This window comes from Nicotiana tabacum, chromosome 11 (assembly GCF_000715075.1).
Source record: "Nicotiana tabacum cultivar K326 chromosome 11, ASM71507v2, whole genome shotgun sequence".
In the NCBI taxonomy this organism is placed as follows: Eukaryota; Viridiplantae; Streptophyta; class Magnoliopsida; order Solanales; family Solanaceae; genus Nicotiana; species Nicotiana tabacum.
In genome coordinates, this window is record NC_134090.1 from 162,908,585 (window position 1) to 162,922,978 (window position 14,394).

The 14,394-nt window shown below is 39.2% G+C and overlaps 1 protein-coding gene across 1 annotated transcript in view; it reads right to left on the reverse strand.

Moving 5' to 3' along the window:
• Positions 1–4,306: 4,306 nt before the first annotated feature.
• LOC142166112 (uncharacterized) overlaps positions 4,307–14,394 on the reverse strand; it is a 39,170-nt gene continuing 29,082 nt past the window's right edge. The window contains exons 2-8 of the mRNA XM_075224530.1: positions 6,343–6,584; positions 6,196–6,251; positions 6,026–6,134; positions 5,829–5,954; positions 5,609–5,747; positions 5,336–5,412; positions 4,307–5,152 (exon numbers count right to left, since the gene is read on the reverse strand). Coding sequence (XP_075080631.1) covers positions 4,307–5,152; positions 5,336–5,412; positions 5,609–5,747; positions 5,829–5,954; positions 6,026–6,134; positions 6,196–6,251; positions 6,343–6,584 — 1,595 coding nt within the window. The remainder of the gene's footprint in view (positions 5,153–5,335; positions 5,413–5,608; positions 5,748–5,828; positions 5,955–6,025; positions 6,135–6,195; positions 6,252–6,342; positions 6,585–14,394) is intronic.

Consider the following 14,394-nt stretch of genomic DNA (forward strand, 5'->3'; position numbering starts at 1 on the left):
CACAGTACAGAGTGTAGTATCAGCACATCCGACCTCATGTGCTGGTAAGTGTCTAGCCTAACCTCAGCGAAGTAGTGATGAGGCTAGGTAAGTGTCTAGCCTAACCTCGGCGAAGTAGTGACGAGGCTAGGACCAGACTACCAAACAAACCTATGCAGTTCAAATATATATACAGCGGAAAAGAAATGCAGAAATAACCAGTCAATATGGGAGGGGGAGCATGCTGTGGGGGACATAACAATTCTGAATAGAAAGGCATCAAGTAAGGAAAGAATCAACATAACTCGGATATCAACAAAGAATCAGAAATAAACAAATGCACGGCATCACCCTTCGTGTTTTTACTCTCGTCCTCACCAAAGCAGTTATATAATAAAAGTGTGCACGGCATCACCCTTCGTGCTTTTACTCTCATCCTCACCAAAGCAGTTATATAATAAAAATGTGCACGGCATCACCCTTCATGCTTTTATTCTCTTTCCTTACCATATAGTCAATAAAATCGGCACAGAATGGTACATCATGCGGCACGACATCACCCTTCGTGTTTTACACTCTTTCCTCACAATAACAAATAATGCACGACATCACCCTTCGTGTTTTAACACTCTTCCTCACCCAAACAACAATCACAACAATGGGGCAAGGGAATAAATGAAATTGCAATAAAGATCGTTGTAAGGGAACAACAATTTAATAAATAAATCCCGACAAGGGAACATCATCAATAACCTCAACATCCCGGCAAGGGAGATAATGAATAAATCAACAATAGCCCGGCAAGGGCAACAACATAATGATCTATTCTCTTTCTCACTTTTACTTTACAATTCACTTCACGACTCGAGCCATAGCTCTAGAGGTTCAATTATCACTTATACTTTCACAATTCGTTATGCAACTTGAGCCAATGCTCCTCAATGTTCATAGGTCATAATTCCTTCCACAAACTTTACACAACAAGTAGAAACCATTACCAAGTCATGATAGATACAACGAAGTCATGATAATCACAGTATAAGACTCACGGACATGTTAGACACCAACGTATAGATACTCGTCACCATGCCTATATGTCGTACTCAATAATTACCACATAGCAAATAGGACTCGACTCCTAATCCCTCAAGCTAAGGTTAGACCAAACACTTACCTCGATACCACGAACACAATTCACGATTCAATTATAGCTTTTCCCCTTGATTCCACCACTAATTCGCTCATACCTAGTCACAAGTTACTTAATTACATCAATAAACGCTAAATAAATCAATTTGAATGCATGAAAATGAGTTTTCTAAAGTTTTACCCAAAAAGTCAAAAATCGCCCCCGGGCCTACATGGTCAAAACCCAAGGTTCGAAAAAAACCCTATTACCCATTCCCCCATGAACTCAAATATATAATTTATTTTGAAATCGGACTTCAAATCGAGGTCCAAATCCCCAATTTTTAAAAAATGTAGGTTCTACCCAAAACACCCAATTTCCCCCATAAAAATCATTGATTTTGAGTTGAAATCATGTTAAAAGATGTTAAGGAGTGAAGAAAATGAGTTAGAAATCACTTACCAACATTTTGGAGAAGAAAGGTTGTTTGAAAAATCGCCTCTTATGTTTTTGGGGTTTTGAAAAATAAAAAATAACTGAAAATACCATTTAAATATACCCCTCTCAGACCCTCTGTGCAGACCGCACAAAATGGAGTGCGGTCGCACAGCTCACCAGGTTGACTGCAGGGACATGTTCTAGTATTTTGGCCATAACTTTCTCTACAGATGTCCAAATTGCAATATCGTTACCTTTCTGAAAACTAGACACGAAGGGATACAACTCTAAAAGAAAATCATGTATTGGTTCAGATAAATCCATTTTTTATCAAAAATCAAAAACGAAGAATTTCATGACTTTATTGACCTGACCAGGAAAAAAGAAGTTTTTCAATTTTTTATGATACTTCTTAATTGTTAATTGAATGAAATTGTAATGGGTATGAATTGACGTAGATGCTTTTATTTTATTGGACCACTATCAATTCTTTATTCGTCGAACGAGTAGTTTAAACCTATCGATTTTGGATATCATTTATCTACTTTGAAACCATTACTATTATTATAACTATAATATAGAAATCCGTTTTGTTTTCAATCTAAATTAAGCTAGGAGTCTCATTAACCAACCACTAGTTTGTTCTTCACTGCGGACCGCACAGAATCTAGTGCGATCGTACAAGCCCTCACCACGGTCCACACAAAATCTAGTACGGCCGCACAAGCCCCTCCACAGCAGCATTCCTTTTTGTGCGGACCGCACTGGTCGGTTCAGAGGCCTTCCACCTCTCTGAACCTGCAACACCTATGTTTTTAAGCCTAAGACATCTCGGAACCTACCTGAAACTCACCTGAGCCCTTGGAACTCCAAACCAAGTGTGCATACTAACTCAAAAACATTATATGCACCTACTCATGTGATCACATCATCAAAATAACATGTAAAATCATGAATTAAACTTCAAAACTCAACATTTTCCTCAAGAACTCTCAAAGTTCATAACTCTTCAACCGGAAGTCCAACTCACGTCAAATAAACTCCGTTTTTCACCAAATTTCACAGTTATCTTTCGAATACTATAAATAGTTTGTACCGGGCTCCGGAACCAAAATTCGGGCCCGATAACAATGGTTTCAAACATTAATTCTTTTCTTTATTCCTTAGATAATTCAGTAAAATAATTTCTTTTAAAAATTGATTTCTAAGGCTTGGGACCTCAGAATTTATTTCCGGGTATACCCCCAAGTCCCATATTTTACTGTAGACATACGGGATTGTCGGAACATGGATACAGGTTCGTTTGCTAAAAAATTTTGACCAAGGTCAACCATAATCAAAGTTTTAACTCTAAAATTTCTATTTCTCATATTTTCACATAGAAGGCTTTCCGAATATAGGTTCGGACCATGCACGTAATTCAAGGTGGGGGTAAAAAGGGAGGTTTTTAGGCCTCGGAACACTGAATGCACTTGCAACACAAGTGATGACCTTTTGGGTCATCATAGATCGGCCCGCTTAGCCCGGGACCATTAGTTCGTGATCCCGGTCCTGATCCGATTACCTCCAAAAGCCCACGAAGCCCGGAACCATTTAAGCCCGGCCCACGAAGCCCGAGCCCACATAGGACCATCCCACGATTATCGGGCTCGATCCGTTTGCTACCCTTAGTTTGATGTTCCACTACCTGGATGCTTGTTTTAGTTCATATAAGGACTTAAGCAACCTACAAACTTTCTGCTCCCCCTGTCTCTTGAATCCTTCTGGCATCTCCATGTAAATCTTTTCATATAGATCACCTTGTAAAAATGTATTATACACATCCATTTGATGCATATTCCAGCCCTTGGAGACAGCTAATGCAATCATTGTCCTTACTGTGACCATCTTGACCACAGGAGAGAAGGTGTCATGATAATCCAATCCCTCTATTTGGCTATAGCCCTTTGCAACTATCCTTGCCTTAAATCTTTTAACCTCACCATTGGCCTGGTATTTCTTTTTATATACCCACTTTGAACCAACTGTATTTTTGCCCTTAGGAAGTGTCACTACCTCCCAGATCTTGTTTTCTTCCAAGGCTTTAATCTCCTGCTTCATAGCTTCTACCCATCTTTCATCCTTAACTACTTCCGTAAAGGTCTGAGGTTCAATTAAGGTGGAGAATTTGGCAAGATAGCTTTGATAAGTTGGTGTAACCTTGTCATAAGACAGATGATTGGAGTTGGGATGTTTGGTCCTAGTCTTGTCACCTTGAATCGCATAATCCTTCATCCAGATGGGTTGTTTACTTGTTTTGGCAGACCTCTTGAGAGTTGTAGGTTAATCATGTGTCATTACACCCTCCTCAACCAGCAACTCCTCAAGAGATGAGGCTGCAGATGTATCTGTCAGCAATTGCTCTTCATCAGTAGGTAAGGGTACCTATTCTGCACTAGAACCACTCTACCCATCAATATCATCTTCAATGGCATAATCATGTGCCACAACATCATATCCTTGATCAACATTGCTATTTGAATGTTCCTCACCTGCAAAACAATCATCAAACAAGTTGTGATGTTCCATAGGAGCAGGAGTGTCATGGACTTTAGCCTGAACTGTGATGGATGCATTAGCAAAAGGAAATTCATTTTCCTTGAATATGACATCTCTATTCACAAAGAATTGATGTGTGTGGAGGTTCAGAAGTATATAACCCTTCTGAGTCTCTGAATATCCCATTAACATTGCAGCTCTAGCTCTTTCTCCAAACTTGTCTCATTTGAGTACATTGGTTGCATAGCACAAACACCCAATGACTCTCAGATGTGTTAAGGAAGGCTTTTTCTTGTACAGAAGTTCATAGGGACTTCTTCCTTGGATCACAACAAAATTCAGTCTGTTCATTAAATATACTGCAGACTGAATACAAATACCCTGGTATCTGATTGGCATTCTAGATTGAAATTCCAATGTTCTGGCTATGTTTAGGATGTGTCTGTGCTTCCTTTCTACAACTCCATTCTGTTGGGGTGTATGCACACGGCTACTCTGATGAACTATCCCCAGATCTTGAAACAATGAGCTGCATTGTGAGTTGAAGAACTCTGTTCCATTATCAGTCTTAATCACCTTTACTATGACTCCAAACCGAGTCTTAACCATAGCAAGGAATGACTTGATACTAATTATAACTTCTGTCTTAAGTTGCAGTAAGTAAATCCATGTATATCTACTATAGTCATCAACTACAATCAAGAAATAGTACTTTTTGTCAAATTTTGGTGTTTTATAAGGTCCCCAAAGGTCCATATGTACAAGACAAAATATAGAATCTGCTCTTGAGCTGCTAGTAGGAAATACCAATCTAGTCTGTTTTGCTAAAGGACAAACTGGACACTTATTTATATAAGTACTATCCACATTACTATGTATAATTTTCATATATTTCATTGTTGACAAGGAAGGGTGACCCAGCCTCTTGTGCCATAAGATGCAGTCCTCTTTACAAGCTATTGCCATTATTCTGTGTCCTGTGTATTCATCACTACCATGTCCCCTCTTGAAGATGCAAAGACCACCTCTTTCTCTGCCAATACCCTTCACCCTGCCACTATAAAACTCCTAAAAGATGCAGAAGTGAGGGGAAAAGGCTACTGAACACATAAATTCCTTTGTCAATTTTGACACAGATAGTAAATTGTACTTAAAATCCAGCACAAACACATTTGTAATTCTCTTGTTATCAAATAGAGAGGCTTCACCAGTATGTGTTATGTTTGCCTTAGCTCCTGTAGGTAAATGTACCTTGTCACATGTGTGTGACCTTGAAAAATGATCTGGTTCTAATAGGTCTTTGTTTGATACTACATGATGTGATGCTCCTGAATCAACAATCAATTCATCATTTGTCAATTTCGATAAAAAAACAATATATACCATTACCTATCATGTTAAACTGAGTGTTGTACCCTGTGTTCTTGTTCAACAAGTCGAGAATCTGGTTGTACTGCTCCTTAGTAAAGTGAGGAATTTTCCCTTCTAATATTCTTTCAAGGATGTATTGTGTTTGTGTCTTACCTTCCATATTGTTGGAGGTGTTGTTCACAGCAGTAAATGGTTGTCTACCATTCCCAGGTTGTCCTCCAAAACCAGTTGGACCTCTATAACCAGCTGGACGTGCAACACTTCCACTCTCATAGGATCCTTTATTCCTTTGCTTGAAATCAGTAGGGTATCAAACTAGCTTATAGCAATTCTCCTTTGAATGCCCCTTCATATTGCAATAGTCACACACTACAAAAGGCTTCTTCCCTTTATAAGTCTGTCCACGATTCATCTGCATAGCCATTGGATCTCCTTTCTCAGCAGATACACTCAAACCAACAGAGTGTTGATTTTCATCTTCAACTATCATAGCATAAGCCTAATTAAGTGTGGGTTTATTTGTTTTTAACAGGATTTGCCTTCTAGCTTGGTCATACGAGTCATTTAGACCACTAAAAATTGCAATAACCTCTGTTGATAGAAGTGTTCAATATAATCCTTAGACTTAGCACAATCACAACCAGGTGGAGGTACCATTACATCATATTCATCCCACAACCTTCAATTTTGAAAAATACACAAAAACTGAATTAGTACCTTGTGATAGTATCGCAATTTACCGATGAACTTGAAAAATCCTCATGCGATTTACTTTGTCAAATCGCTCTTGTAAATCCTGCCAAACAGCGTGTGAGTCAGAAACATAACACAATTCCACTGAGGAGGACAACTGATATCGTGTTCATGATCCATGAGAGGATGATCACGTTGCAAGTGTCCCAATGCTCATGCAACTCTGCCTCAAAGGATTCTCGCTTACAGGTACCAGTTGCTAACCCTAATTTCCTCTTCGCCATGAGAGCAATCCGCATCGATCTGATCCACATTCCATAATTCTGCGATCCAGTGAGCTTCACAGGAATCAATATCATACCAGGTGTATCTCCTGGATTCATGAACATAGGATGAGTGTAGGTGAGTTTATCAACAGAAAGTTTTTCCGCCATAGCTGAGCAATATGAACAGATTTTGATTCAATTCCTTCACTGCTAATCTTCAATCGTGAACCTCGAACATCTACTTGTGGATCAATGCTCTATCGTGCCAAAATACTGCAATTACTTCATGAATTTTGAGCATCAATGATCTAGAATGTTCTAAGGAGAAGAGAAAGGAAATGAACTGTAGAGGAAGAAGAAGAAAGCGGAGGTCTACTGTTTCATTGCCACTAATAGACATTTATATACAAAATGTCCTAACCGCCTAATAACAACTAATTACAACTAACTTAAGACACCTTAGTTGCCATCTAGCTGGCAGCCAGCTGTACACAGCCTGACACATGGGCATATCACAATAGTTTTAGTCTGTCATTTGCATTTTTACCACCACACTTCCGAGTTCCGAAATATACATATACAGCCTTGGTTTAATCTATATTTATATTATTATAAAAGCATAATTACAATGTCACTTTACCAAAATAACCTTAAAATACTGAGCAATTTAATAACTTTATTTAGGATAAAATTGTAATTAACTATGAAGTCAATAAAATTGCGAGGAAAAAGGGAATACTTTACTAATTTAACGCCAAAACCCTTCTTTGTTGTTGTGTATGAGAGTAGGAGACTACATGTGTATTTATACGGCAACTTGTCACGACCCAAAATCCCAACCCGGTCGTGATGGCGCCTCTCGTGAGGACAAGGCCAGCCAATCAGCAAAACAGTACATCTCTTTATAATTACTTAGCAGGAATAAGTCTAAATCATGGGCAATATAATCTTAAATGCGAAATAAACGTGATAGAACAAGGAAACAACTCAGCCCGAAATCGGGGTGTCATAAGTCATGAGCTACTACAGAGTTTACTAATATTTTACAAAGTCTGGAATTATCATAAATAACAAAGATAAGGGAGAAAACGGGGCTGCGGACGTCAACAGCTACCTCGTTACTCCTAGTCACCGCCTGGTCTGGAAAGAATCAGCGCTCAGGAGCGAACTCAGCTCTGCCTGTATCTGCACACATGGTGCAGGGAGTAATGTGAGTACTCCGACCTAGTGAGTAATAAAAGTAAATAATGGCTGAAAACATGAAATCTCATAACGGCACAATATAGCGCTATCCCAAGCAGTAAAATCAGTTATACAGTAAAATAGTGAGTATCAGATAATTCTTCTTTTAAAACAGTAAAGACAAATAATTTCCACAGTAAGGATAAATCAAAAGCTTGCCCCTCGGGCTCAATATGTAAATCTCAGTATAGTATCAGCCCCTCGGGCTCACTCCCAACTCACCAGCACACAACATCAGCCCCTCGGGCTCACTCCCAACTCACCACACACAAGCAACGGCCTCTCGGGCCCACTCCCAACTCACCTGGGTACCCTGCGCTCACTGGGGTGTGTACAGACTCCGGAGGGGCTCCTACAGCCCAAGCGCAATATCAATAGACCTGAAAGCCTTCACACATCACACACGAGGCCTGAAAGCCTCCTCATATAACACTCGAGGCCTGAAAGCCTCCTCACATCACTCAACATATCCTCACGTATGGCCCTCGGCCTCAATCAGTCCAGATAATAATCATAAGCCTCTTGGGCATCAGTAAAACAATAGTGCTCAGCTCAACAGCATTATAAATATCATTAAATCTCGAGTTGAGTATAAATGTAGCTGAGTTCACAAAATAATATAATTCAATTGGACTGAGTTCAAATAATATTTCAATTCGTGAGGAAAATAGTGATGTAAATTCACAAAAGATTTCAGATAATTGGCACGAAGCCCAAATATGGCAATAAGCCCAATCATAGTGAAAAACAATAAATCTTTATCAATTACGCGGTAAAAATATCAACTGGAATGGACCAAGTCACAATCCCCAATAGTGAATGACTCCGCGCTCGTCATACAACGCGTGTCTCATCTCAACATAGCAGTATGTTGTGCAATCCGGGGTTTCAAACCCTCAATGCATCATTTAAAATCATTACTCAATTCAAGACGGTCCAATGTCTACTCCGCCATGCCCTTGCCTATCGAATTTACCTCTTCGCACGTCGAATCTGGTCAAAACCACAACGAATACATTACAATAGGCTAAGGGAATATAACCCAATCGAAAAGACTCGAAAAATATCGAAATTCACGAAATTCGCAAAACCCGAGCCCCGGGCCCATTTCTCAAAAAATTACTAAATTCACATCATCGAATTTCTCGTCTCACCATGAGTCCGTACATATAAAATTTACCAAAATCAAAGTTCAAATGACCCCTCAAATCTTCAAATCTTATTTTCAAATCCATAGGCCTAAATCTTCAATTTACTCCTCAAAAACATGTAATATAGTCGGATTATTCGATGATAATTCAATATTATGGAGTAGAAATAATCAAAAGTGACTTACCTCAAGATTTCCCAAGATTTCTTGCTAAAAATCGCCCAAAATCCGAGCTTGGAAGTCAAAAAAAATGACCAAACTCGGACTGCCGGACATTAAATCTGTCCAGAAATTTTCGGTACTGTTCACGCGGGGGCACTGTTCATGCGCGTGAGGTCACTGTTCACCCGCGCGGTTACTGTTCACGCGCGGGGTACTGTTCACTGCTGCAGAAAATACAGCAGCTTTTAAGAAATTTGCAGCACAGCCATTTTTCACTAAAATGGCTCTAACTCCATCATACGAACTCGGAATTAGACGATTCTTATTCCTATGAGTCACAAATAATAATACGAACACAAACCTTCAATCGAAACTCAATTCAAAGCTCGTTTGCCTAGTTCAATACTTATTTCGCTCGTTAAACAATTAACTCACATTTCACGTCAAAAACCCAATCGCGACTTGATGAAATTAAACCAAAATTTCCAGATCAGTCATATAATTCATGATTTAAATTCTGGAAGTCTCGAAATTAAATTTAGATCTCTAGAACTAAAAATGAACCTTTAGATCATTACATGCTTATGCTCAAAACGGTAAAAATCTTCCAAAACTTATCCGAGCCTCATGGGATCCCAACAAAGTATACTAACAAGTCCCATAATATGACACAAATTTAGTTGTTCCTTCGAATCACCAAAAACAACGCAAAAATACTAAATTCACCTCGGATTCAAGCCTATGAACTTTGAAACTTCTAACTTTCACATACGATGCCGAAACACGTCAAAACTAGTCCGAATGACCTCAAATTTTGCAGACAAGTCCAAAATGACATAATAAATCTACAGCAACTCTCGGAATTCCATTCCGACCGTCGGATCAAAATCTCACCTATCAACTGGAAATCGCCAAAATACTAACTTCGCCAATTCAAGCTTAATTCTACACCGGTCATCACAAAAATATTCCGGACACACTCCTAAGTCCCAAATCACCTAACGAAGCTATCTGAATCATACAATTCGCATTTCTAGTGCTCTAACACATAAGTCAATAACCGATTGACTTTTCCAACTTAAGCTTCCTTAAAAGAGACTAAGTGTCTCAAACCTTACCAAAATCATTCCGGAATGACTTCAAATTTTGCACACAAGTCACATTCGACATTACGGACTTGACCCATCTTTCGGAACCGCATTCTAACTCCGATATCAAAATTTCCACTTCCGGTCGAATTTTCTCAAAAGCCTTCAAATTTCTATATTTAGCCAAATGACTTCAAAATGACCTCCGGACATCCGAATTCACTTACGATCGCGCTCTTAACTCCAGAATCACCATACAGAGCTATTCCCAGACTCGGAATCCCAAACGGACATCTATAACACTGAAATGCCTTCCAACCCAAATTTATGCAATTCTTCTAAAATACTAACTTTCACAATATACGCCGAAATGCTCACGGGTTATCCAAAACCAAATCCGGACATACGCCCAAGTCCGAAATCATCATACGAACATGCTGGAACTTTCAGATCCCAATTCCGAGGTTGTTTACTCAAAATTCCAATCTTAGCCATTTTCTTCAACTTAAGATTGTCGCAATGAAAAGTTTCTTTCCAATTTGACTCCGAATTTCCTGAAATTCAACTCTGACCGTACGTACAAGTCAATATACCTGAAATGAAGCTATTCATGACTTCCAACTGCTGAACGACGCGCTAGAGCTCAAAACGACCGGCCGGGTCGTTACATTCTCCCCCACTTAAATAGACGTTCGTCCTCGAACGTTCCAAGAACTGCTCTTAAGTTATCTGAAATCACTATTTAACACCTCGTGCACCTTCCCGTGCTACCACAACTCATATAAACACATTAGTTTGATCAAATCTGCAGATATCCTCTTTTATCCATACAATAAGCTCAGAACCCAATTCCAACACCTGAAATTCTCTGCCAGACCTATTCCCTGTATATAAACACTGTATCAACTACCACACGAGATACCAGAACACGACTGCGTACCTTTGTTGAATTAGCACCATGCATTGCATAATTCACCATCTAACCACAATGACACTTCATGAACCTTAATAGCCAAAATTCCACGACACTGATGCTCCCAATGCAGATGATGATATACCTATACATTCTGTTATAATGCTGACGATACAACCACAACGGAGGAGATGTGCAGAAATTTCTAACCAATTGCAGAGTTAACCAAATATTAATTCTCTCATTTTTGACTAAAATCATCACCTTACTACCCAAATACTGGTAACTGCCTTGTAATATACCTCACATAATCCCACTGCAATGGTCCCCGATACCAATAGTCTCGCCTCACCTAGTACGAGCTGCTCAGACAACCAATCACCACAGACAATGACCAACGGTCTCACATGATCCAAAAATGCGCCAATAGGCCATAATGCGAACAAGATACATAAGGAAATGATTCAGGAATGGACTGCTCAACTCACACAACTAATATGGACTTTTCCCCAAATAATAGGAATTTATCAAGCCATTTTACAGCACACATGGCACAATCACAATATTACATGAGTTGACAAACACGGAACAACATATGATATTCCAACACCCCTCCTTGAGGAGCGCTATACTAAAATGAACACATCTGACTCACATGAAGCCCATAATCCTATTTAAATCCATTCACCCACTTCAGGTCGATTCTGCTCGCACTGAACTAGGCTGATAGCCTTTCCTAGACCCGTAATAAGTCATTTCTTCTCATAACATGAAAGAACTACCACCATAGCCGGGGCAACACCCCACAATCCAAAACCAAATGAACCGAACGACTTCATATAGATCTTAGATATTCTTCCAACATTTCAACTTTATTAAGTCCCCAAAATTTGACTAACTCCCAGATTTTTCAAATATTTCGGCAGAGTCTCCCTTGTAATTGGGCCTATCCACCTGTCAAAGTAACACCAAAACAACTCCTAACAGCATGTCCACAACCCAACAAGTACCACAAGTATATCAATAATACTAATCTCTGCATTACAAGCCCGACATTATCACAATGATATTTTGACATGAAACGCATCATTTGTATGATCATAACCACATTTCTGGTCTTAATAGTTGTTCATAAATAATTCCATCATTATCAATAAATCTCATATTAACCACCACCTCATTTCAAATTTTCACAATACTGACAACAGAATGTGAGGCATGAAGACCTCATTATTACTTACTCGGATTAATGAGTCACATTTAACGCCACCTGGGAACTCATCTCATAAGCTAAAACTCAAAGTTTACAGTACGAAAATGGCTGAATATGAACATAAAATATACAAGAATTATCAATTCAACCTAACTGGCATGACTCCCTTTTAATATTATCGTACGAATTAAACTTTACAAAGGAAAACTTTAAACTCATAATTATTTACCACAAGGACCTCGTCCTTACATAACCTCTACCGCGGCTTGCAGCCCGGTTTAAATATTTCACATTGTGCCAACTGCAGTTTTCAATTTCCTTTCTTTCTTCTTCTCAATAAATTTCGTAAACATTTTTTTTTCATAGCACATAACGAACCCTCATACCGATAGGGCATATAATTCATAAAAAAGTTGGAACCAATTATTCTGAAATACATTAAACCCATTGTAGTGAATAATAAACATTACTTTAACCTTACCCCAAATCCTTGGAGCCCAATTTCTAACATCCAGAATTCTTTTCAAGACCCGAATCTCACATACACACACTGTATAAGTCCGAACAAACTGTGTCAAGCCATAACAATAACCCTAGATATAATCGCATAACATACTACACAACGCGTATACTCGCAACACCATTCTCGATCACCATAACCACTTAAACCAACCAAGTACCAGTAGGAAACCCCACATTAAACAGAACCTCGCTCCAAAACCTTAGTACCCCATCAATAATGAAGAAATATACAGGAACTCACAATATACAACACGTTCCCCGTACCTGTAGAAAGTATCTATTTTAAACCATGGTAGAAACCATCAAGAACACTTGGAAATCCATTTTCTCCTAATCAAGCTATCAGAACTAAATTCCTCTAATTCAACCAGGCCACACAGGTCATCAAACTCAAAAATATTGCCATATTACTACAGCTAGTTCAACAAAAATTCTTCACAAGCTTAGGTAACACAGACCGTAAAATACCTCAATTCCACTACTAAGATCACCTTCATTCTCGTGACAATCAACTCAAATTTCTTAATTAGAGTCAAATTTAAATCTCAACACATACACCCTGTTAGTAGAAAAGAAACTCTCTACTCAACAGTATAAGGAACACACCTACTTTGCTTCCAATTAACATTTTTGTATACCTTCCACTGTCATACACATTACACAATCACTTAGTCTTCCTGGGTCTAAACTCATATTGTAACATGAAATTTACTTCACTCTAAACAGGAGACTTGAAAAGATTCTTCACGCCCATAACTCGGAGCTACACCTCTAATCACAATGGAAATCATACACTTAATAGTTCACTTATCATCCAGTAGATGTTCCTCGACACTTCCAAGTCATATAGAAACATCTCGCAGTACTAACATACCCATCACATTGCTACCCAGCCGTCATTCCCACTAATAGGGGCAATACCGGACATATAAGTTCAAAATACTTGCTCACACAATCAGCACCTCGGTGCTCAAGCCGTAGGAAAAGATCTGGCCTCAAGTCCTTCAGACTGGCCCAACATCAACTCATAGAGATCACGTCTCGCCCCTCAATCAGGGAATCACAAGCCATCAAGGTACATCTGATACTGAGCGCTCATGCGCGCGTACGAATGCGTGGAAGGAATTTCAAAAGTTTCCTTTCAAGATGAATCAAGGACGCACGATAAGAATTCAAGAATGTGAAGTTTTCCTAAAGGTTCTGCAGCCTCTCGAGGATAAATACAGACGTCTCCGTACCGATCCGCGAGACTTTACTAAACCATCTCATGACTCGCAAGACCTAGTAACCTAGGCTCTAATACCAACTTGTCATGACCCAAAATCCCAAACTGGTCGTGATGGCGCCTCTCATGAGGACAAGGCCAGTCAATCAACAAAACAGTACATCTCTTTATAATTACTTAGCAGGAATAAGTCTAAATCATAGGCAATATAATCTTAAATGCGAAATAAATGTGATACAACAAGGAAAACTCTCCCAACTCAGCCCGAAATCGGGGTGTCACAAGTCATGAGCTACTACAGAGTTTACTAATATTTTACAAAGTCTTGAATTATCATAAATAACAAAGATAAGGGAGAAAACGGGGCTGCGGACGTCAACAGCTACCTCGTTACTCCTAGTCACCGCCTGGTCTGGAAAGAATCAGCGCTCAGGAGCGAACTCAGCTCTGCCTGTATCTGCACAC